Below are 16,864 nucleotides of genomic sequence, written 5' to 3' on the forward strand. Positions count from 1 at the left end.
CACAAACCTTACTGAGTTCTTTGAGAAGGTGACCAAGCAGGTAGATGAGAGTAAACCGGTTGATGTTGTGTATATGGATTTCAGAAAGGTGTTCGATAAGTTTCCCCACAGTAGGCTATTGTACAAAATGCGGAGGATTGGGATTGTGGGAGATATAGCAGTTTGTATCAGTTATTGGCTTGCTGAAAGAAGACAGAGGGTGGTGGTTGATGGGAAATGTTCATGCTGTGGTCCAGTTACCAGTGGTGTACCGCAAGCGTCGGTGTTGGGTCCACTACTGTCCGTCATTTTTATATATGAGGGCGTAGAAGGGTGGGTTAGTAAATTTGCAGAGGACACTAAGGTCGGTGGAGTTGTGGATAGTGATGCAGGATGTTGTAGTTTACAGAGAGACACAGGTAAGCTACAGAGCTGGGCTGCGAGGTGGAAAATAGAGTTTAATGTGGACAAGTGTGAGGTGATTCATTTTGGTCAGAGTAACCGGACGACAAAGTATTGGGCTAATGGTAAGTTTCCGGGTAGTGAAGATGAGCAGAGAGATCTCGGTGTTCAGGTACAGAGATCCTTGAAATTTGCCACCCAGGTGGACAGGATTGTGAAGAAGGCAGACAGTGTTTTAGCTTTTATTAATAGAGGAATCGAGTTCCGGAACCATGAGGTTTTGCTTCAGCTGTACAAAACTCTAGTGCGGCTGCACTTGGAGTATTGTGTACAGTTCTGGTCACCACATTATAAGGAGGATGTGGAAGCTTTGGAAAGGGTACAGAAGAGATTTACTAGGATGTTGCCTGGTATGAAGGGAAGTTCTTACGAGGAAAGGCTGAGAGACTTGAGGCTGTTTTCGTTAGAGAGAAGAAGGTTGAGAGATGACTTAATAGAGACATATAAGATAATCAGAGGGTTAGATAGGGTGGACAGGGAGAGCCTTTTTCCAAGAATGGTGACGGCGAGCACGAGGGGGCATAGCTTTAAATTGAGGAGCGATAGATGTAGGACAGATGTCAGAGGTAGTTTCTTTACTCAGAGAGTAGTAAGGGTATGGAATGCTTTGTCTGCAACGGTAGTAGATTTGCCAACTTTAAGTTCATTTAAGTCGTCATTGGACAAGAATATGGACGTACATGGAATAGTGTAGGTTAGATGGGCTTCAGATTGGTATGACAGGTCAGCGCAACATCGAGGGCCGAAGGGCCTGTACTGCGCTGTAATGTTCTATGTCCTGTATACACAATGCTCCCGTTCCTCGGTTTGGGAGCTTTGCGCCAAGCATAGCTGGTCAGTGTTTTGTGTTTTTTTTTTTGCTTTTCTTTCTTTTTTTTGCTTTGCAGGGTAGGTTAGTAGATCGTTGTATCGTAATTTGTGGGTTTTTTTTATTATACTGATATGTGTCATTGATTGTTTTTTTCAATAATTTTATATGTTTGTAAAGTTATAAAAATTTGCTAATAAATATATTTCCAATAAAGAATAAGATGAGTACCAGGGAAAGAGTGGGACTTATTAGAGACCAAAGGGGGCAAGCTATGTGTGAAACCAGTGGACGTGGGTGAGGGTTTAATACTTCTAACCTGTAATCACAGAGGCGAAAGACATTGTCACCAGGGATTGCAGTTCGACTGGTGAGATTGGAGAACAAGTTAAGATTAATAAGGAGGAGGTATTAGATAGAGTCATAGAGATGTACAGCATGGAAACAGACCCTTCGGTCTAACCCGTCCATGCCAACCAGATATCCCAACCCAATCTAGTCCCACTTGCCCAGCACCCAGCCCATATCCCTCCAAACCCTTCCTATTCAAATTCCCATCCAGATGCCTCTTAAATGTTGCAATTGTACCAGCCTCCACCACTTCCTCTGGCAGCTCATTCCATACACATTCCACCCTCTGCGTGAAAAAGTTTATATCTTTTATAAACTTTTATATCTTTCCCCTCTCATCCTAAACCTATGCCCTCTAGTTCTGGACTCACCGACCCCAGGGAAAAGAATTTGCCTATTTATCCTATCCATGCCCCTCATAATTTTGTAAACCTCTATAAAGTCACCCTAAGTGTGCACATGTCCCTAATTAGATGTACCCCAGGCTGCTATGGGAACCAAGAGACAAGATTGCTGGCCCTGGCAGAGATATTTAATTCTTCACTGGCCACAGGTGAAGTGCCAGATGACTGGAGGATAACTAACGTGGCTCCTTTGTTCAATAAAGGCAGCTGGGATAGGCGAGGTAATACAGAGCAGTTAGTCAATATCAAAGCAAGCATTGGAAAAAATTCTGAATGACAGGATTAATCAGCACTTTGAAAGGCAGGGATTGATCAGAGATAGTTAACACGGATTGTCAGAGGGAGATCCCGACTGACTAATTTAATTGAGTTTTTTGAAAAGGTGACAAAAGATATTGATGAAGGTAGAAGAGTTGATGTGGTTTTCATGGACTTCAGCAAGGTCTTTAACAGGGTTCCGCATGAAAGACTGCATGAAATCTAAGAGTCCATGGGATCCAAAGCAAGTTGGCAAATTGGATCCAAAACTGGCTTACAAACAGGAGGCAATGGGTGATGGTGGAGTGCTGTTTTGTGATTGGAAGCCTATGACCAGCAGCATATCACAGAGGTCAATGCTGTTTGTTATTGACATTATAGAGTCATAGAGATGTACAGCACGGAAACAGACCCTTCCGTCCATGCCGACCAGATATCCCAACCCAATCTAGTTCCACCTGCCAGCACCTGGCTCATATCCCTCCAAACCCTTCCGATTCATCTACCCATCCAAATGCCTTTTGATTGATGTAATTGTACCAGCCTCCACCACTTCCTCTGGCAGTTCATTCCATACATGTACCACCCTCTGCGTGAAAAAGTTGCCCCTTAGGTCACTTTTATATCTTTCCCCTCTCACCTTAAACCTATATTAACAACATCGATTAGAATGGAGGAGACATAATTCATAAGGTTGGAGGTGACATAAAAATTGGTGGTGCTGGTAAACTGTGCAGAGCAATGGCAGATGGAATTTAACCCCAATAAGTGCAAGGTGATGTGTTTTGGGAGATATAGTAAGGGAAGATTTACACAATGAACGAGTACTGAGGAACAAAGGGACCTTGGTGTACAAGTCCTTGGATCCCTGAAGGTATCAGTTCAGGTAGACAGGGTGAGGAAGAAGGCATACAGACTGATTGTCTTCATTTGCCAGGGCGGGGAAAAAAGGAGCAAAGAGTCTTCTTATAACTTTATAAGACATAGTATTCCATCTGAGGCTGAAACAAATGTGCAGTTTTGATCACCACACTATATTGGAAGGACGTGACTGCACTGGAAAGGGTGCAGCGGAAATTCATCAGGATGCTGCCTGGGTTAGTGTGTGTGTGTGTGTGTGTGTGTGTGTGCGCGCGGTTCTGTTGATTGAGTTGTACAAAACTACAAGAGGCATAGACAGTAGATTGCGAGAGTTTGTTCCCTGTGGCAGGCATGTCTAAGATCAGACGGCATAAGTTTAAGGTAAGGAGGAAGTGGTTTAGAGGAGGTCTGAATAAAGATTTTTTTCACCAGAGGGTGGCAGAAACATGGAATGTGCTGCCTGAGGGGGTGGTGGAGCCACGTACTCTTGCAACAATTAAGGAACAAGGTTTGTAGCTCAGGTTGAGGTTTAGGGTGTAGGTTTGCTCGCTGAGCTGTAGGTTTGATATCCAGACGTTTCATTACTTGGCGAGGTAACATCATCATTGGCGACCTCCAAGTGAAGCGAAGCTGTTGAATCCTGCTTTCTATTTATAGCTTTCTCCTGGATGGGGTTCTTGTGGTTTGTGGTGATGTCATTTCCTATTTGTTTTCTGAGGGGTTGATAGATGGCATCTAGATCTGTGTGTTTGTTTATGGCATTGTGGTTGGAGTGCCAGGCCTCTAGGAATTCTCTGGCATGTCTTTGCTTAGCCTGTCCCAGGATAGATGTGTTGTCCCAGTCGAAATGGTGGTTTTTTTCATCTGTGTGTAGGGCTACGAGGGAGAGAGGGTCGTGTCATTTTGTGGCTAGCTGGTGTTCATGTATCCTGGTGGCTAATTTTCTTCCTGTTTGTCGATGTAACAGCACTGTTCACCTTCATCAACATCGACCTGGCAAAGGCAGCACTTACCACACTTTTAGAAGAGACCACACACACAGCAACCACCATCAATCACATTACCAACGAAAACATCATGAAGCTAGTGGACCTGTGCCTCACCACCCACTTCACCTTCAACAACGTAGTCTACAAACAAACCAACAGCACACCTATGGGATCTCCGCTATCCAGGATTCATAGCAGAAGCAGTAATGCAAAGACTAGAACAAACAGCCCTACCAACCATCAAACCAAAAATCTGGGTCCGCCATGTAGATGACACCTTTGTCATCACAAAATGAAACAAGATAGAAGAGACATTTAACATCATCAACAACACCCTCACAGGCGTAAAATTCACCAAGGAAGAAGAAACCAACAACAAACTCGCATTCCTGGACAATCACTCCTTCCCCCTCACCAAGAGACTTGATAAAACTGAGCAGCATGTTACACTTCTTCAGCCAGCAGAAACAAAGTTGATGTGAAACTGGAGTCTAATAAGCAGGCAAATGTCACCCTAACAAAAAATTAAAACACTACGGAAGCTGGAACTTTGAAACAAAAGCAGAGTTTTGGTGAAACTCAGTCAGTCTGGCAGCATCTGTGGTGAGAGAAAGAGTTAATGTTTTGAGTCCAATATGATTCCCCAAATTCAAAATGTTAAGTCTGTTTTTGTCTCCCACAAGTGCTGAGTTTCTCCAACATTTTGATTTTATTCCATCCTAAACAAATAATGCCATAAACAAACACAGATCTAGATACCATCTATCAACCCCTCAGAAAACGAACAGGAAATGACATCACCACAAACCCCAGGAACCCCATCCAGGAGAAAGATATAAATAGAAAGCAGGAGACAACAGCTTCGCTTCACTTGGAGGTCGCCACTGATGATGTTACCTGGCCAGGTAATGAAACGCCTGGATATCAAACCTACAGCTCAGCGAGCAAACCTACACCGTAAATTAAGGAACAACCAGATAAATACTTCAAATACCAGGGCATAGTAGTCTATGGACCAAGTGCAGGTAAGTGGATGAAACGCCTGAATATCAAACCTACAGCTCAGCGAGCAAACCTACACTGTAAATTAAGGAACAACCAGATAAATACTTCAAATACCAGGGCATAGTAGTCTATGGACCAAGTGCAGGTAAGTGGGATTACTGTAGTTTGATGTTTATTGGTCAGCAGAGACATAGTGGGTTGAAGGGCCTGGTTCATTGCAGCATGACCCCACAATATTGGTAGGTGAACAGTGCATATATTACCATAACATAGTAAGAACCAACACTTCAGGCAAGGAAGGAGGAACAGTGCAAAGCAACATTTTTAAAATATCAATATTATCATTGCTGTTCCAACAGGAACACTCCATTACACAATAACTAAAATCACAGCTTCATTGTTGTCGTGGCCAGTTATTGACTTACCCAGACTGTCCACTGTTTCATCATCTTTCTTCTTTTCTCCAGACTAGAATACAAAAAAAGTTACTCAATATTGAAAAAATTCATTCCATTCAAATCACAGCATAGATCCAGAGCTACATTCCACACCAATGGAGTTTATCTTTACAATAAGCCTATTCATTTTTGACTTTTTAAACAATCACTCCTTCCCCCTCACCAAGAGACTTGATAAAACTGAGCAGCATGTTACACTTCTTCAGCCAGCAGAAACAAAGTTGATGTGAAACTGGAGTCTAATAAGCAGGCAAATGTCACCCTAACAAAAAATTAAAACACTACGGAAGCTGGAACTTTGAAACAAAAGCAGAGTTTTGGTGAAACTCAGTCAGTCTGGCAGCATCTGTGGTGAGAGAAAGAGTTAATGTTTTGAGTCCAATATGATTCCCCAAATTCAAAATGTTAAGTCTGTTTTTGTCTCCCACAAGTGCTGAGTTTCTCCAACATTTTGATTTTATTCCATCCTAAACAAATACAAACAAGGGCAGGACTTGTACAGTTAATGGTAAAGCCCCAGCTAGTGTTGTAGAACAGAGAAACCTAGGGATTCAGGCACATTATTCTTTGAAATTTGCGTCACAGGTAGACAGGGTGATTGAAGGCGGCATTTGGCATGCTTGCCTTCATTGTTTAGACCTTTTGAGTGTCGGAGTTGGGACGTCATGTTGAAGTTGTACAGGACATTGTGAGGCCTCTTTGCAGTACTGATGTGCAGTTCTGGTCACCCGGTTATAGGAAGGATATTGTTAAACTGGTGACGGCTCAGAAAAGACTTACCAGGATCTTGCCAGGAATGGAGAGTTTGAGATATAAAAATGAACTGGAAATTTTTTCCACTGAGATGTAGGAGGTTGAGGGGTGACCTTATTGAGGTTCATAAGGTCATGAGGGGATAGATATGACAAGGGTGTGGGAGTTCAAAACAAGAGGGCATATTTTTAAGATTAGATTAGATTAGATTAGATTACTTACAGTGTGGAAACAGGCCCTTCGGCCCAACAAGTCCACACCGCCCCGCCGAAACGCAACCCACCCATTCCCCTACATTTACCCCTTACCTGGGAAGGAAAAAAGAATTAAAAAGGACAAGAGGGGCAACCTTTTTACACAGAGAATGGTTTGTGTGTGAAATGAACTTCCAGACGAAGTGGTTGGATGTGGACACAGTTATAACATTTAAAAGAAATCTGGATAGGTTCATGATTAGGAAACGTTTGGAGGGTTATGGGTCAAGTGCAGGCAGATGGGACTAGTTTGGGAACAGGTCGGGAACAGGTCATCTCAAGTTGCACTGGGATTTCAACCAACGAATACACGTGGAGCTTTTTGTTTTAAAGAGCAGGGAGCGGCGGGAGCGAGGTTGGAGCAGGGAGGCTGTTGGGAAGGCAAGTGATTGCTACGTAAGTAGACGTGGAAGACCTGTATCAAGCACTAGGAAGGAAATTGAAGCACAGGTCCTCAAGGGTCATAACCTCCAGATTACTGCCGGAGTCACGTGCAAATTGGCATAGGGATAAGGAATTTAGGGAAGTAACACGCGGCTAAGGGATTGGTGTGGGAAAGAGGGATTCCATTTTATGGGGCATTGGCATCAGTTTTGGAACTGGGACCAACTGTGCCGATGGGATGGTCTCCACCTGAACCGATCTGGAACCAGTGCTCTCATGAAAAGGATAAATCGGGTGGTCAGTAGGACTTTAAACATCTGAGTCGGGGGTAAAAGGGAAAGCAAAAGTGACAGGGAGTATGGAGTTAAATGGAAAGATAAGCAGCAGGATAATGTGTGCAGGTGGGTTTAAACTCAAGGCAAACGAGGAATACAGCAAAAAGGAAGGATAACTTCGGACATCTTATAATTTCCAATTTCTCTAATAATAAGCAATTAAGGCACTTTACCTGAATGCTCGTAGTATTCATACCAAAGTAGATGAATTAAAGGCACAAATCATCATGAATGATTATGATGTGGTAGGCATCACAGAGATGTGGTTGCAGGGGGTTCAGGACTGGCAGTTAAAAATCCAAGGATTTACAACTTATTGAAAAGATAGGGAGGTGAGCAGAGGAGGCCGGGGTTGTCTTGTTAATTAAGAATGAAATTAAATCTATTGCACTGAAGAACATAAGGTCAGATATTGTGGAGTCTGTGTGGGTGGAGCTGAGGAACCACAAAGGCAAAAAAAACCACAGTGGGAGTTATGTACAGACCTCCCAGCAGTGGTCAGGACCAGGGGCGCAAGATGTACCAGGAAATAGATAGGGCATGTCAGAAAGGCAAGGTCACAATGATCATGGGGGATTTCAATATGCAGGTGGACTGGGTGAATAATGTTGCCGGTGGATCCAAAGAAAGGAATTTCATGGAATGCTTACAGGATGGTTTTTTAGAACAGCTTGTGATGGAGCCACAAGGGAGCAGGCTATTCTGGACCTACTGCTATGTAATGAGCCAGATTTTATAAAAGATCTTAAATTAAGGGAACACTTAGGATGCAGTGATCGTAATATAGTAGAGTTCAGTCTGCAGTTTAAAAGAGAAGGCAAAATCAGATGTAATGGTGTTACAGTTAAATAAAGGTAATTACAGGGGCATGAGAGAGGAACTGACCAAAATTGATTGGCAGCAGAGCCTAGTAGGGACAACAATAGAACAACAATGGCAGGAATTTTTGGGTGTAATTGAGGATACAAAGAAAAGAAAGATTGTTGTGGTTCTGTTCACCGAGCTGGGAATTTGTGTTGCAGACGTTTCGTCCCCTGTCTAGGTGACATCCTCAGTGCTTGGGAGCCTCCTGTGAAGCGCTTCTGTGATGTTTCCTCCGGCATTTATAGTGGTTTGTCTCTGCCGCTTCTGGTTGTCAGTTCCAGCTGTCCGTTGCAGTGGTCGGTATATTGGGTCCAGATCGATGTGCTTATTGATTGAATCTGTGGATGAATGCCATGCCTCTAGGAATTCCCTGGCTGTTCTCTGTTTGACTTGTCCTATAATAGTAGTGTTGTCCCAGTCGAATTCATGTTGCTTGTCATCTGCGTGTGTGGCTACTAAGGATAGCTGGTCGTGTCGTTTCGTGGCTAGTTGGTGTTCATGGATACGGATCATTAGCTGTCTTCCTGTTTGTCCTATGTAGTGTTTTGTGAAGTCCTTGCATGGGACAACACTACAATTATAGGACAAGCCAAACAGAGAACAGCCAGGGAATTCCTAGAGGCATGGCACCCGCCCACAGATCCAATCAATAAGCACATCGACCTGGACCCAATATACCGACCACAACAACGGACAGCTGGAACTGACAACCAGAAGTGGCAGATTCAAACCACTACAAATGCCAGAGGAAAGATCACAGAAGCACTTCACAGGAGGCTCCCAAGCACTGAGCATGTCATTCCTGTATACCTTTGTGGTGAATTCTCCCTTCGGTGTTCACATCTAGGAATGGGAGTTGGTTGTCCTTTTCTTCCTCTCTAGTGAATCGGATTCCTGTGAGTGTGGCGTTGATGATCCGGTGTGTGTTCTCTATTTCTGTGTTTTTAATGATTACAAAGGTGTCATCCACATATCTGACCCAGAGTTTGGATTGAATTTGCGGTAAGACGGTTTGTTCTAATCTTTGCATTACCGTTCCTGCTAGGAGTCCTGAGATGTGTGAGTCCATGGGTGTGCCGTTGATTTGTTCATATATTTGGTTGTTGAATGTGAAGCGTGTTGTGAGACACAGGTCCAGTAGTTTGATTATGCCGTCTTTGTTGATAGGTTCCCCGTCTTGTTGTCTGTTCTGTATGTCCAGCAGGTTGGCTATTGTTTCTCTGGCTAGGGTTTTGTCGATAGAGGTGAACAGTGCTGTTACATCGAATGAGACCATGGTTTCTTCCTTGTCTGTGTGTATATTTCTGATGATGTCCAAGAATTCCTGTGTTGATTGTATAGAGTGTCTGGATCCGCTGATCAGGTGTTTCAGTTTCTGTTGTAGTTCTAATATGGGTCTGAGTGGGATGTCTGGTTTGTGCACTTTAGGTAGTCCATAGAATCTGGGGGTGTTGTTGCTTTCAGGTTTCATTCTTTGTCGGTCAGGCCTGGTTATCTGTCTGTTTTTTTGTAGGTTCCTCAGTGTGTTGTTTATCCTATTGGTGAGCTGTGGGGTGGGGTCAAACTCCCTCTTTTGGTAGGTGTTGGTAACTGCAAGTAGTTGTTGCGCTTTTTGGATGTAGTCTGCTTTGTCCAGGATGACCATCATTCTGCCTTTGTCTGCTGGTAGTATGATTATGTTCTTATCGTTTCTTAGTGATTTCAGTGCTTCCCTCTCCTTGGTGTTGAGGTTATGTGTTTGTCTTTTCCTTGTTATCAGGGGTACGATACTTTGTCTCACTGTTTATTGTGTCTCTTCTGTCAGTTCATTGCTCCTGAGTGTGCATTCTAGTGCTGCTAGGAAGTCTGCTGTCTTGGCGTCCCTGTGGTTGTAGTTGAGTCCCTTGGCCAGTATTGTTCTTTCCGTGTCTGTGAGCTGTTGGTGGGAGAGGTTTCTAACCCAGGTGTGTGTTGTGGTGTCGTCTGTTGTGTTAGTTTGGCCATTTTTTCTTTTAGTGCCGTTTTTTTGCGGTGTGTAGTCCTGTTCTGTCCTGTGGTGACGGCCTGTTCTATGGTCTGGGTCCATTCCTGATTGGTGGTTTTTGAAATTAACGATTTTTGGCGCGCAATTTCTTGTCTGTATTTGTGAAGTCTGTTGTGAGCGTCTGTAATCATTACCTGGATCATCCTGAATCTGTTCTGTCTGGCTGTGTCTCTGGCTTGTGGGTTGTTGACTCGTGGTCTGTATCTGACACATGGTGGAAGGATTCGATTCTTTCGGCATTGATGCAGGAACCGGAGTTGTTCATAAGTGGCGCTTCGGCAGTTGGCACAGGATTCCCATTTCCTGGCTTGTCTTAGTGTCTCTTGCCCGTAGGTGTTCAAAGTTTGTGAAAAGATTTGTAGCTCGGGTGCTCGTTGTTGTGGTTCTGTTCGCCGAGCTGGGAATTTGTGTTGTCAGGTATCCTTAGTAGCCACACATGCAGATGACCAGCAACATGAATTCGAATGGGACAACACTACTATTATAGGACAAGCCAAACAGAGAACAGCCAGGGAATTCCTAGAGGATGGCACTCATCCACAGATTCAATCAATAAGCACATCGACCTGGACCCAATATACCGACCATTGCAGCGGACAGCTGGAACTGAAGCAGCAGATTTAAACCACTATAAATGCCGGAGGAAAGATCACAGAAGCGCTTCACAGGAGGCTCCCAAGCACTGAGGATGTCACCTAGACAGGGGACGAAACGTCTGCAACACAAATTCCCAGCTCGGCGAACAGAACCACACAAACGAGCACCCGAGCTACAAATCTTCTCCCAAACTTTGAAAAGAAAGATTATCTGGGTGGGGGAATTTAGACAGCCTTGGCCAACAAAGGAAGTCAAGAAATGTATCATAGAAAAAGAGATAGAGCCTATAAAGTGACCAAAAGCACTGGGAAATCAGAAGATTGGGAAGGCTAAAAAACAAACAAAGGGATCTGGGAGTGCTAGTACTGGATTCTCTAAAGGTTGACTTGCAGGTTGAGTCCATGATTAAGAAACTAAATGTCATGTCATTTATCTCAAGAGGGTTGGAATGTAAAAGCAGCGATATGCTACTGAGACTTTAAAGCTCTGGTTGGGCCCCACCCCTCAGGAAGGACATACTGGCACTGGAACGTGTCTAGCAGAGATTCACACGGATGATGCCTGGAATGGTAAGCCTAACAAATGATGATCGGCTGAGGATCCTGGGATTATAATCATTAGAGTTTAGAAGTTGAGGGGAGATCTAATAGAAATTTACACGATAATGCATGGCTGAGAAAGGGTGGACGCTGGGAAGTTGTTTCCATTAGGCGGGGAGACTAGACCCATGGGCATGGCGTTAGAATTAGAGGGGGTCAATGTAGAATGGGAATGAGGAGACATTTCTTCAGCTAGAGAGTGATGGGCCTGTGGAATTCATTGCCACAGAGCGCAGTGGAGGCCGGGACATTAAATGTTTTCAAGGCAGAGGTTAATAAATTCTTGATCTTACAAGGAATTAAAGGATACAGGGAGTGCGGGTAAGTGGAATTGAAATACCCATCAGCCGTGATTAAATGGCAGAGTGAACTCGATGGGCCGAATGGCCTTACTTCCGCTCCTATGTGTGATGGTGTTAAGTCTAGCATTGTCATTCTTTTGACTGAAGATGAGAACGTTAAAATTTGACAGCAGCGTAACGATATTGAAAATGTGAGAAACTGAACAAAATAACTTTCTTTTGTGCGGTGCTTTTCACTACCGTGGATGTCTCAAAGTGCAGCCAGAGATTTCTTTTAAAAAAAAAGGATAACCAATATGTGCAGAGCAAGCCCGCATAAACAGCAACATGGTATTTAAGACACCCTTTTTTGTATTACATTGACTGAGGGACAAACTCTGGCCAGGAGACTATCTCCCTGTTTTGTTAAACTAGCATCTTGGGATCATTTACATCACCCGTGCAGACAGACTGGGCCTTGGCTTAACATCTCACAAAAAGGCAGAAGCTCTGATAGTGCTGCACTCTCTGTGCTGCTCTGAAGTGTTGGTTTTGGTTTTGTGCTCAAACCCACGATTGTGGCTTGAATCCAGAAGCTTGTGCTTTGGAGGGGAGATTGCAAGCCTAGGGGTTACAGGTAAGACCGTAAAGGCGTTGCAGGTAGACAGGGTAGTGAAGGCAGCATATGGCACACTTGCATTCAATCATCAGAGCATTGAATATAGGAGTTGGGACGTCATGTTGCAGATTTACAAGACATTGGTGAGGCCTCTTCTAGAATACTGCGTACAATTCTGGTCACCCTTCTACAGAAGAATGTTGTTAAACTAGAAAGTGGACAGAAAAAAATTTCCAATGATGTTATTGGGACTGGTAGATTTGAGTTAGAGGGAGAGATCAGAGCTTTTTTTTCCCTGGGAGTGTAGAGACTGAGGGGTGACCTAATTGAGGTTTATCAAATCATGAGGAGCATAGATTAGGCGAATCACCAAGGTCTTTTCCCAAAGGTAGGGGAGTCCAAAACTAAACAGCATAGGTTTAAGGTGAGATGGGGAAAGATTTAAAAGGGACCAATAGGGCAACATTTTCACAGGGGGTCAAGCATGTATGGTACAAGCTGCCAGAAGAGGTGGCAGAGGCTGGTATAATTACAACATTTAAAAGACATTTGGACTGTTACATGAAGAGGAAGGATTTAGAGGGATATGGGCCAAATGCAGGCAAATGGGACTAATTCAGTTTAGGAAAGCTGGTCGGTATGGACAAGTTGTACTAAAGGATCTGTTTCTGTGCTGTATGACTCATTGCAGATTATAATGTTTCCATCAGATCTTATAAAATAATGTATAGTTACAACTCCGTCCAACAAGGTCGACAATACTAAATTTGCTTTCCACAGTCTGGACTGAACTTTAAAAAAAGGTTCAAAAGTGAAAGAGGGCCAGAAACACATCTGCTGGGTGATTTACCAGAGACATCACTATTACTGGAGTGTTCCCTTACCAGATATCTGGAATACATATACAGGAAGTAGGCCTTCTGACTCTGACAGCCTTTGAGAAAATAGGCTGCTCGATCATACTCTTTCAAATCAAAGTACGACTTGGCTAACGTGTAGGCATCCAAATCCACCAGGTCTTCCTAAATAGAAACACGGTTTTACAAAAATAAAAGTGAAACCAACCAATAACTCAAAATGAAATCGCTAACAACCTTTAGACTCAACCCTGGGTGCTGAACTACAAAATAGTTGATATTTTTCTGCTACACAATTACCACGAGTTTGTTCATGGACAGAATAGAATGAAAAGGTATTTCAAAGCTTTTATCTGCCTCCCCCCAACTCCCTTCAAAGCAAGTAACACAATACACAAGTGCAAATTGTACCGAATAATTTTGTTACTACTAATCCCACTATCCCCCTTCAGCTTTAATGAAGCCATATGTCTCCTCTGTAAGGAGGGTGGCACGGTGGCTCACAGCACCAGGGATCCACGTTCAATTCCACCCTCAGGCAGCTGTGTGTGTGGAGTTTGCACATTCTCCCCATGTCTGAGAGAGTTTCCTCCGGGTGCTCCCATTTCCACCCACCGTCCAAAGATGTGCAGGTTAGGGTGGACTGAATGCTGAAATTGTCCGTAGTGTTCAAGGATATGTAGGCTAGGTGGATTAGCTAGGGTAGACGTGGGGGTTACAGGATTATGGTAGGTGAGCTGGGTCTGGGAGGGATGCTCTTCTGAGGATCAGTGCAGACTCATTGGTTTAAATAGCCTCCTTCTGCACTGTAGGGATACTGCGATAATAGATGCAATGGCGAAGAGGATCAATCCAATGTTCCTTTTAAAACATTTTCCAACCTTAGGCTAGTAGATGACTGGAAAAACACATCAGCTGGGCTAACACTATTTCTGAACTGTTTCTATAGTTGAGTGTAATGAACTGTTTAAAGAAAGGACTGTCATACCTCTGTTAACGTTGGGGCAGCTGGCATTTCATCTTTAGGAAGAGGATCCAGGGAGAAGGCCAACTCTGAAGCCCTACACATAAAAACATCAACCTTAAGTCAGGACAAGAGAAATTCAGAGCCCACCCTCAGCTCCTTGTTACAAGATGTAAACCCATCAGGGTAACGGAAAGGAGATTGTTCATTTTGAGTTATGTGCCCTGTACGTGAAACTCTGTTTAATGACTTGTCAAAATGTTGAGATTGTAGAAATGTTTTCATCTTCTGACTAAATAAAAGGTCTACTTCTAGCATCAACCTTAACACCTCACAGTGAATAAAATCATTAGACATAATAGCAGATTTGACAGATAGAGTTAAAGGCTGATGTTATCTATCATCATTACTGGGAACGAGATAACTTACGGACCTGGTGTTGTCTTCTAGTTAGAGTCACAGAAAAAAGCCCTTTCACAGCAACATTATAGAATAAAATAACCAGAAGTTTATAAACTAATTACTCTATAAAGTCAAAGTTAAAAACACCATCTGTAAATGAAAAGAAAACAGCAAATATAACTGTCCTATATTTGACCAGTTCAGCTTTAGAATAGCCATATGTGTCAAGGCAACCTGTGCACATGAGCGTCAAGCTGAACAACATGAGCTACTTTGAGAGATCCAGATTGAGTTAATGTGATTTACAGATGTACTTTAAATCTTTTATCAATAATTGGCAACTCCAACACTTACGACTCCATTCCCATAAGTAACATGGTTAATTGCATATATGTCAGTAACAACCTCAAACATTTAAACAAGATTGAAAGAGGGTGGTGTGTGTATGGAATGAGCTGCCAGAGGAAGTGGTGGAGGCTGGTACAGTTATAGCATTTAAAAGGCATCTGGATGGGTATATGAATGGGAAGGGTTTGGAGGGATATGGGCCGGGTGCTGGCAGGTGGGACTGGATTGGGTTGGGATATCTGGTCGGCATGGACGGGTTGGACTGAAGGGTCTGTTTCTGTGCTGTACATCTCTGTGACTCTAAGAATCAACCTGAATTTGTGAGAGAGAGAAAAGAAATAAACCTGAGTCTATCAGGTTTCTAAAAAAAACACAGCTACAGCAGATGATGACTCGGAAGGGTGATTATGAAGATATTTGAAGGCACTGGTGAAAAGGAAAGGGTCACAGGGGTACAGATGCACAGCACGGAAACAGACCCTTTAGTCCAAATCATCCACGCCAACCAGATATCCTAAATTAATCTAGTTCCATCTGCCAGTATTTGACCTATATCCCTCTAAACGCTTCCTATTCATGACCCCTCCAGATGCCTTTTAAATGCTGTAATTGTACCAGTCTCCGCCACTTCCTCTGGCAGCTCACTCCATACACGCACCACCTTTCCGTGTAAAAGATGCCCCTCAGGTCTGTTTTAAATCTTTCCCCTCTCACCTTAAACCTATGCTCTCTCCGTTTGGACTCCCTATCCTGGGGAAAAGATCTTGTCAACTTAACCTATCTATGTCCCTCATGATTTTATAAACCTCTATAAGATCATCCCTCAGCCTCCAATGCTCCAGGGAAAATAGCCTCAGTCTATTCAGCCTCTCCTTATAGCTTAAACCCTGCAACAATATCTTTGTTGGTAGGAAAGAAGGATGAAATTGGCTTTGAGGTCACAGCTGACATACAATGATGTGAAATAGATGGATGCGACAGTTCCCAGAGAAAATACATTGACACCAACATTTGTATCAGCAAATGGATAAGGAATAACACCCCAACCACAAACTCAGACTTGATCCTGGATCATAAGGTTACACTTGCTAAGGGTGGCCCAGTGGTTAGCACTGCTGCCTCACAGCACCAGGTTCAATTTGTTTGCACATTCTCCCAGTGTCTGCGTGGGTTTCCTCTGGGTGCTCCAGTTTCCTCCCACAGTCCAAACACGTGCTGGTTAGGCGAATTGGCCATGCTAAATTGCCCGTAGTGTTAGGTAAAGGGGTAAATGTAGGGGAATGGGTCTGGGTGGGTTGCTCTTCAGAGGGTCAGTGTGGACTTGTTGGGCCGAAGGGCCTGTTTCCACACTAAGTAATCTAATCTAAGTGCAGCCTCAGGTGACTGTCTGTGTGGAGTTTGCACATTCTCCCCGTGTCTGCGTGGGTTTCCTCCGGGTGCTCCGGGTTGACTATTCTAAAGTTGAACTGGTCAAATATAGGACAGTTATACTTGCCGTTTTTGTTTTATATACAGGTGATGTTTTCAACTTTGAGTTTATAGAGTAACCAATTTATAAACTTCTGATTGTTTTATTTTATAATGTTGCTGTGAAAGGGCCTTTTTCCGTGACTCTTAACTAGAACATTAAACACCATGTACGTAAGTTATCTAGTTCCCAGCAATGTTGATAGATAACATCAGTCGAAAGACGTGCAGGCTAGGGTGGATTAGCCATGGGAAATACAGGGTTACAGGGACAAGGTGGGTGAGTGAGTCTGGGTGGGATGGTCTTTGGAGGGTCAGTGTAGACCCAATGGGCTGAGTGGCCGGCTTCCACACTGTAGGGATTCAATGCTAATTGGCAATAATGCCCAACATGACCGTGACCGGTCCCCTGACTCCCAAAGGTTCAGACTGATCACAATTCACACACAAAAAAAATAGAAATTGCTGGAAAGGGTCTGACAATGTGGAGCTTCCCCGAGGGTGGGGTGAAGGTTGAGGATGAGTGTTGGGGCGAAGGTGGG

At 43.6% G+C, this 16,864-nt stretch overlaps 1 protein-coding gene across 1 annotated transcript in view; it reads right to left on the reverse strand.

Moving 5' to 3' along the window:
* Window positions 1-16,864, reverse strand: part of cdc23 (CDC23 (cell division cycle 23, yeast, homolog)) — a 53,768-nt gene that overhangs the window by 35,640 nt on the left and 1,264 nt on the right. Inside the window, exons 2-4 of the mRNA XM_043704075.1 lie at window positions 14,130-14,202; window positions 13,169-13,306; window positions 5,543-5,585 (exon numbers count right to left, since the gene is read on the reverse strand). Coding sequence (XP_043560010.1) covers window positions 5,543-5,585; window positions 13,169-13,306; window positions 14,130-14,202 — 254 coding nt within the window. The remainder of the gene's footprint in view (window positions 1-5,542; window positions 5,586-13,168; window positions 13,307-14,129; window positions 14,203-16,864) is intronic.

This window comes from Chiloscyllium plagiosum, chromosome 14 (genome assembly GCF_004010195.1).
Source record: "Chiloscyllium plagiosum isolate BGI_BamShark_2017 chromosome 14, ASM401019v2, whole genome shotgun sequence".
NCBI classification, from domain to species: Eukaryota; Metazoa; Chordata; class Chondrichthyes; order Orectolobiformes; family Hemiscylliidae; genus Chiloscyllium; species Chiloscyllium plagiosum.